General features: G+C 43.7%; 1 protein-coding gene across 1 annotated transcript; it reads right to left on the bottom strand.

The window, feature by feature from the left end:
* Positions 1-744: 744 nt before the first annotated feature.
* LOC123067345 (uncharacterized) lies at positions 745-1,325 on the bottom strand. Its single transcript, XM_044490179.1, has 2 exons — positions 919-1,325; positions 745-828 (listed from the first exon to the last, which is right to left on the bottom strand). Exons 1-2 carry the CDS (start codon positions 1,138-1,140, stop codon positions 745-747), a joined length of 306 nt encoding a protein of 101 aa, XP_044346114.1. The 5' UTR covers positions 1,141-1,325.
* Between the last annotated feature and the right edge of the window lie 7,209 nt (positions 1,326-8,534).

Raw genomic sequence — 8,534 nt, forward strand, 5'->3', positions numbered from 1 at the left:
CCTATGCCGTCGGCATAGAGACGGCCAGGTTTTAGGCGGCGGGCGGCGTGCCGCGGATCGCTGACGTGGCATGTATGCCGACGGCAGCCGTCGGCTTAGCTCATGGACGGTGCGCCGCGGATCTATGACGTGGCATGACGATATATGCCGACGGCCGGCCGTCCAGGCCGTCGGCATAGATTTGACGACGTTAGCCGCTGGTCACGGGCGGGGTCGCCGGGCCCACGGTTATGCCGACGGCCTGGTTATGCCGACGGCTGCTGTCGCCATGTTCGCAGCTGGGCCGACGACATATGTATGCCGACGGATGCCGTCGTCTTAGCTCGTGGTAGCCCGACGGCCAAGGTACCCCGACGGCCAAGACGTGGCTGTCGGCATAGCGCAAAGTAGGCCGACGGCAGCCGTCGGCATTGATTTGGCCGTCGGGGTAGGGCCAGTTTCCGGTAGTGGTAGCAGACTAGCAGGAATTCGACGAGCAGTTGGTAGTACCAGACAAGAGAGTTCCAAATTACAGCATTTAAACCAGACACACAAACTAAGCAACGGAAACAAACTGGACACTTCAAAAGGCAACACTGACGACGACCTCCCCAAACAGCTGTTACATTAAACACTGACACGGGCGAACTGAACGAAATAAGCTAGAACACCACAGACGATAACGACGAGGCCAAGGACACTCCGGTGAACATAGGACAGCATGCGAAGGCTGAACCGGCGCATGCATGGATGCTCGGAAATTCCTCACCCCTTGCGCTGCTTCTTCGGAAGGAAGACGTCAGTGAGAACCGTCTTTGACTGCAGCGAGGCCTTCAGTATCTCCAGCCCCTGCACAGCGAATGACAACAATGTTGGTACGGGCAGGAATAGCTTTTCCCTATCAAAATAATTGATTTGTAGCAGGGGTTGGGTTGTTACCTCATCGTAGCCAAGCTGCACGGTCTTCTCCTGGAGAGAGCCGATGTCCGTGACCCCACACTTGTTGAGGAGGGTGATCCCAGAGATGGAAGACATAGGCGACACCTTCAGGTCGTCCATCACAGTGTACGTCACGATCCTCTGCACGAACCCAGCTCCAGCAGCAGCAGAGGGCACCGCGCCAGCGGCCGGATCCACAACCTCCACCAGCTGCGTGGTCATCTTACTGTTGCAACTCAGCCTGGACGGCACGAGCGGGCTTTCCGGCCCGCTCGTGGCCCGTTTAGGACCGGCCCGTACGGTCCAGGCCCGACAGAAAAACTAGCCGGTCCGAGCCCAGAAAAGGAGACCGAAATTTTTTCGGTCCGGTCCGGTCTTTATCCGGGCTGACCGAGCGGACCGCTGGTGGCAAGGCCCATCAAGTGTACAGATAAGCCATCGAGGCCCACCCCGAGCCGAGCGACCCCCTCCCCTCGTTCCATTCCCCACTGGCTCGATTCCTTCCTCGTTCTGCCCCTCCAGCGCCGCCTCCTCCGTTCCTCTATCCTCGTCGTCACGGCCACCGGCAACCCCTGAGCGAACCACCGCGTCTCCGAGCACCGCCGCATCGCCATCTTCCTGCCTGTGCGATGAATTGGTCCAGACGCCGCCTACATGACGCACGCATCCTCTCTTCCCCGACCAAGGCCGCCATCAATTTTGTCGCAGTCGTCAAGTCCCAGCCTTACTGACGTGATGAAGCAGTGCAACCTGTGCACGCAGGCACGCAGGGCACGAACTGTATCTCCTTCTTTGCCCGTCATGTCGGCGAACACTCTTGAATAAATCCGAAGCTCCTGTCACGTTTTCAGTTAGTTCAGTTAACACTTTGGTTTTTCGTCAGGTTAGTCTCGAACACTTTCCTTCTGTTAGCTAGTTTAGCTCGCGGGTCTAACTGCCTGGAGCCAGACTCGCGCCTCGTCGGTCTGCTCGTGGAACGGCACCAGTGTTGTGGATCATCACGACACAAAGTCAGGGGCCACGAAGCCTTATTTCCCGTTCTGTAAGTCTGACTAATAGAACAGAAAAGGTCTAAAGTTTGTGCAGCGCAAAACACCTGTATCTTCCTTTTTTTTCTTGAGCAATCTCTCGTTCGCGTGGGTTCGTTCCAAGGGCACCTCTGGTGCAGACAAACACGTCGGAGAACACACACATGTTGGTGTGCCCTGTCTTGTTCCCCATGAACTGGAAGTTGATCTCGTCATGATTGTCCCAATGTCTGAATTTGGCAATTAATTGATGCACATACAGTTAGAATTGTATGCAGTACAAGCTGATTAGCAATCTGAAACTGGAAGCGCCGATGCACATACCTCTTGAAAGCACCTACTTGACGCCGTCCTGCAGTACAAGCTGATTAGCAATCTCAATCTGGAAGCGCCGATGTGCTGACGGTAACGGTGCCGACGGGCGGCGGAGTTCTCCAGGACGAGCTTGATGTTAGCAGAGATGCTACCATAGATGAACTGCCTCTTCGTGTGCAGCAAGCAGCCGGAGTAGTTGATCTTTAGGACAGGGCACGACGACGAACGCACGCCGGCGCAAGGCACACACGCAGCTCACGTTCCCCCTCCATCGCTCGGTCCCTCGGTCCTGACCGAGCTTTCTCCTCGCCGGTCCGGTCCAGGGAAATAGGCCCGCTGGGCACTTCGGTCCGGTCCGGTCCGGACCGGTCGTGGCCGGTCCAAAGCACGGCTCGGTCAGGGACCGGACCGGCTCGGACCGTGTCCACCCTGAGTTGCAACCCTTGCACGTCGAGCCACTTACCTTGGTCACGTAGTTTCTGCAGTTTGGGTAATTGTGCATGTAGCTGTCGCAACGGTAAAAGCAATGGGACTCAGGCGGCGCTGCCTCAAGCTGGAGCAGCTTGCCGCCCTGACAACCAGCGACAGGGGTGAGAAGGGCTTTCTTGGCGTCCTCACGGCTGATGTAGGTGTCGTCGAGCTTCTCGACGCTGCCGTACAGGTTGCCGACGCTGCCGACCATGGTGTCGGTGCTCAGAAGCTTGACGACCGTGCCGACCGGCAAGGTCAGGAGGGAGAAGAGGAAGTCGACGACGTCCTTGCCGGCCTCAGCGTACAGAACGCGCTGGGTCTTGGAGTTCACCAGGAGCTTCATGGTTAGCTTGCTGCTGGAGCTCTCCTTGGGAGCCATCGATCGACCTGAGTTTGTGTGGAGTAGCTATGGAGCACGGAGACTGGAGAGAGATACAAGAAAGATGCTCGAACAGCCCTATTTATACACACAGTTAGGCACCTTGGGCTTCATGGGGAATATGAGTGCAATTGATGCGCCGTTCAGTTCATGGGGAACTTGCGAAGATGTATTGCTTGCCGTCATTTTGGGCGTTGCTCGATGCGCAGCAGCGCGCATGCTAGCTCATTGGGAAGATAAAGCGACGATTCAATTGAAAGGCCGTTGGGAAGATCATACAGGATGCAACATTGACTGGCATTCTGGCACGCGTGCATGCTGATGGATGGTTGAAACGCATGAGATTGGCTCCGGCCGCCTCAGCCTAAGGCCCTTTCCAGTGCTTCATGTTGGACAGGTGCTAAGCATGCCACATAAGCTAAAAGGTGACATGGCACAACAATTAAAAAGGAGAGAGAGCACTTTGGTGATCCCAGAAAGAACCTGTTTTGAGTGAAAAGTAAAGAACGAGAGAGCTTGAATGAAAGATGATCCATCAATCTTTATTGGTGATAGAAGTGAGGTATTTATACCCAGACGGAAGTACATGGTGCTTGGCGGTCAAGTAAACACATAGTTACTTGAGAGCCAAGGAATTACATAGTTGCCTTGAGAACCAAGGAAGTACATGGTTGCTTGAGAACCAAGCAACCTATCTAACAATTAACTTAATCCTAATTAGCTTAATTAATAAGCAACTATTCTATTCTTAACACACCCCCTTGTACAACTCCTCTTCTTTGGTGCATCCATCATCTTGACAAATTCTTTGAATAATCTTGAATGTCTCCTCCAAAAACCCAGTGGGAAAAATATGAGGAGAATAGTGCAGATATGTTGCTAAAACTCCTTTAAACCCAGTGGGAAAAATAATAAGGAGAAAAATGATGCAACATATAATGATTATTGTCTCTTGTTAACTCATATGAGAAAAACCTTTGAAGAAGGGGAAAACTCATTGATGAGTTTAGAGAATAATTAATATGTCTTGAGGACTTCCTTTAAAAACCCCAATAGGGAAAATAGAAAGTATGACGTATTATCTTTGATAAGATATTGCCTCATTAAAAACCATTATGAGAAACTTTGATTTAAAACTCGAAGGGAAAAGAGTGCGATATGATATGCCATTGAAAACTCCTTTAAAACCTTTTATGAGAAACCATTAGGGAGAAAAATATAAGGAGAAAGTTTATGACATATAAGGGCACTTGTGTTTATATTGTCTCGTTAAAAACCTTTTATGAGAAACCATTAGGGAAAAACTCATGAAGGGAAAAAGAGTACAACATATGCAATCTTACAATTGTTAACATGTTATAGTTTTGGAGATTACTCCCCCTGAAGTTTGCAAATCTAGAGGATGTGTCATACCAATTCCATTGACATGACCATGGCATTGTGAACAATCTGTAAGATTTTCACAATATTTTGTTTGCAAATTGTTTCCTCACTTTCTGTAATTCATAAGGATAAGTGATTTCAAGCAATGTGCTTTATGATATTGCTCTTCATATAACCTGTAGGTATTGAGTAACACAAGTGGTAGAATCTTGATAAAATCAAGTTATGTGATTCTGATGAATTTCAACCACATGATTTCGAGTGTGGTTAATCATTCTACTGAGCCATGCATATTTTGCAATGCTTTTAAAGAATGATAAGTGGAAATAGCTGTTAAAGTATATTTAGATGACTTTCATGAGAAGACTATTATAGTGAATTTAGTCATTGATATGGCATTGTTGGGATCAAATAAGGAGCCAATATCATTACATCATATTACAGTCATGTTTTTATTTTCCTGATAGAATTGTCCAAGATTTATTGTGAGCTTGAGATATAAGCTAATATTTCTTATATCAACCATATACCTTTTGTTAGGGGTTGCACTCTGAACAAAGATAGCAAATATAGTGTTAGGCCTGACAAAGTTTGCAATGATATGAGTGCATCGACATTAGTGAGATATAGAACTTCAGGTCCTGATATCACTTCATTATCACCCCTAGGTATGAATGGATTTGTACCCTATCGGGGGTACTATGACCATATTACATGTCTTTTATTGGTATGATATATCCACATTGAACTTCTCGTACATGTCTTGGATATATGTAGACTGGTATGTATTCTTGAGAGAATGCTCAAGTTGTAAGCTAAATTTGGTTAAATCCAAATTTCCCGTCTAGAGATGATTATGTGTATGTTTAGGTCTTGTATAGACATTGATGATGAGGTCATCAATATACACTGAGGTGATGAAAGGATATCAAATTTGGGATTCCTTTATTAAACACATAAACAATCATCATTATTCGAGTAATCCTTTTGAAGAAGGAACTCATTTAGTCGGTAGTACCATATGATTTTCGACTATTTCAAGTCATAGAGTGACTTATGAAGTTTTACACAAAACTTGTTGCGATTTTCTTTTGGATTTGGAAGTATAAGCCCTTCAGAGACTTCAATAGAGACTTCCAAAATAAGTGACTCATATGAGTATGTAGCCACTTCATCCATCAACTGCATGGATAATATTATTATTTTTATTGCCAATGATATTTAGTATCGAAACATAACTCCACTCATACCAAGAGGGTATGTTACATCGTAATCGATGTCGGGTCTCTGCGTGAACCCTTTTGCTACAAGTCTCGCTTTCTCACCACCTCATTGACTTTGTCTATGAATGAGAAGTTTTTTGTATTCCGTGTGGAAGATGCTTATGAGGAGTAGGTATTACTGCGGTAAATACCACTCGTTTGTAGAGCGAGTGCTATTCTTAATTACTTGCTTCCTTTTATGTGAACCAATATGAGTGCAAGAGGCACTCTACCATGGATTTTGGTTCAGGGCCCAAAAGGTTTTAGCAATTTGAGAAGAAATATATGTCGACAAATGTAGTCTTTAGTTTATATGATTCTGATGGAGTCATTGAAGTTTGTGGATAAAATATTTATTCCTTTTTAACTCCTTGTGATTTCCTATAACAAATGGAGTCAAGGTGTTTCGATGTCCCAACACCAAAACATTTGTGCACATTTATGTCGGACTTTGGATGATGAGCATCCAATGAGGTGTCCTTCAACTTGATGTTGAACTACATTTACTGGTTGAGGATTTGATTTCCTCTGTTTCCGCGGAAGCATATGAGAAATTGTATCTCGTCTTGTCAGATTTTCTCCCCCTCTTGCTCTCATTTGGGGAGAAGAGTGGTTTATCGGGTACCTCTACTCTTTCTAACACTTTACTGCAGGAATATAGAATTTAGTAACACCTTGTCATCAGTAAATGTATGTGGCAGATTTGCAATGTGTTGCAAATATATGATTCTCTAAACTTCTAGTTTAGATTCTTTGAGTACGTGGATATAAGGATTGAATGTCAATAACATTTCTAATTTTTTTTCGACATTCCTTGTGGTACTTATCTCCCCCTAATGCCGAAAAATATCCTTATTGTTGATGCAATCAGCATACGGGCTATGAATAATTTTGATTGACGGATAAATTGTTATTCCTCACATAGATCCCTAATTTTCGGTGAGGGCCCATTGATGTATGCCGGAGTGGTGATATAAATATGTAACCGAATTATCGCAAATGGGAAATACTTTGTAGATTTCCACGTGATTACTACAAGGGGAAAGTAGTATGATATGCAGTTGGTATGATTTAGATCATACTTACGGTGTGTAAGGCCGTATGTGTCCAGCAAGAGGCTGGTAAATTTACAATTCTTTAAAAGTGGTCATGTAATTCATTTAACTCTCTTTGATAAGAAATTTAGCTAAACCATTCTGAGCATGTACATAAAGTACTTAATGCAAAAAAATGCTCATTGAATGAGTTCAACAACATTGTTCATTTGAATGGGTTTATAGATCCTGTTTTTAGGAGAATTTGCTCTTACTTTGATAAGTTGAGCAAAAAAAAATTTAGTAAGAATGGTTGTGTGTGATAAGAGACACACTTAAAACATTTTATGAATGTGTATATGAGTACCATGAAGTATCTAAATTACCCTAGATAATGGTTAAGCAATCCAGACATATCTTTTGAATGTGTTCAAGGAAGAATAAGTGTCCTGATTAGAATTTTAAGGTGAGAGTGCCTTAAAACTTATTTCCCCTATGGCACATGCGGTGCACATAAAATCTGATGATTTGGGAAAATATGTAACTTGATAAGTTGTGACCAACAGAATTGTCAAATAATTTTCTAATCATCCCTAAACCAGGATGGCTAAGGCTATCAAGCCTAATATTTAATTCATTAATACTTAGAAAATCATTGTGTACGCAACAATATTGAGTACGAATTGAAGCATACATACAAAATTATCGAATATTGTATCCAATGGATATGATATTGGACATTTTACTACATGTAGTAGTACAAGTATATGCTAATAATATGTTGGGATAATTAGGAGATCACCTGAGGTCTCTGATATGTGCAAATGAGTTTATCCTCCATTTTCTGCATTAGATTGTGGTCCTCCTTCTGATGAAGATTCTGAGAACAATCCTTTACCAGAATCTGGTTGTTATTTGCAAATTTTCAAGTTTATCCCATTGAACTTATTGTCCTTTTAATAACTTTGCGATGTGGTTCGACCATATGTTTTAGGGTTTGGTAATCATAGGTACAATAGTTATATAACCACACATTTGACAAACTTGAGAGTTGTCTTTTGATCATTTGAAAATGACAGATTCCTATTAAGAGATAATTCTATCTTTGGTTGTCTATGAGCCTCCACTTTACTTCGAATTCGTCATGATTCTATTTTGTGACCACTAACTTGCATAGTATTCTCTGTACGAGCAAGAATTTCAAATAATGGTATAGCCCCCGTTGGGTGAATCTGATGATTTTAAGAAATTTCATGTTTCTTCATCATAAAAATGGTAGTACCATCATAAGAGGATGTAAAGTGTGTTAAGAGCGTATGAAAATATTTGATCACGAGATCTCAACTTGAAGTTGATTAAGTGACAGAATTGTGAGCTGCGATAGACTTGAAGTCTTGAAAAACGAATGGGTAATCATTCGCGATGTGCTCAAGGCATCATGTTTATGTTAAGGGAAATATTTAGGGTGAATAAAAAGTCATCCATTATGTACTTAGTATGAGAACTAAGTGAAGTTGGGACACATAAATGCATATGGGTGTTGCAACTTTAGAGTCACCGCCAAAAATATAGACGTTGCATGTTTGACATTTGTTAGTCACTGTGAAAGTATAACCATAATGTGATGTGGACATTGCAAAAGTGTTGAGACACTCAATCGTTGTCATAATTATGGGATCCATCTTGATGGATGGACAGCACTATAATTATAAATAGTGACATAGGCTTCACTGCCATGTATTTT

This window comes from Triticum aestivum, chromosome 3B (assembly GCF_018294505.1).
Source record: "Triticum aestivum cultivar Chinese Spring chromosome 3B, IWGSC CS RefSeq v2.1, whole genome shotgun sequence".
Classification (NCBI taxonomy): domain Eukaryota; kingdom Viridiplantae; phylum Streptophyta; class Magnoliopsida; order Poales; family Poaceae; genus Triticum; species Triticum aestivum.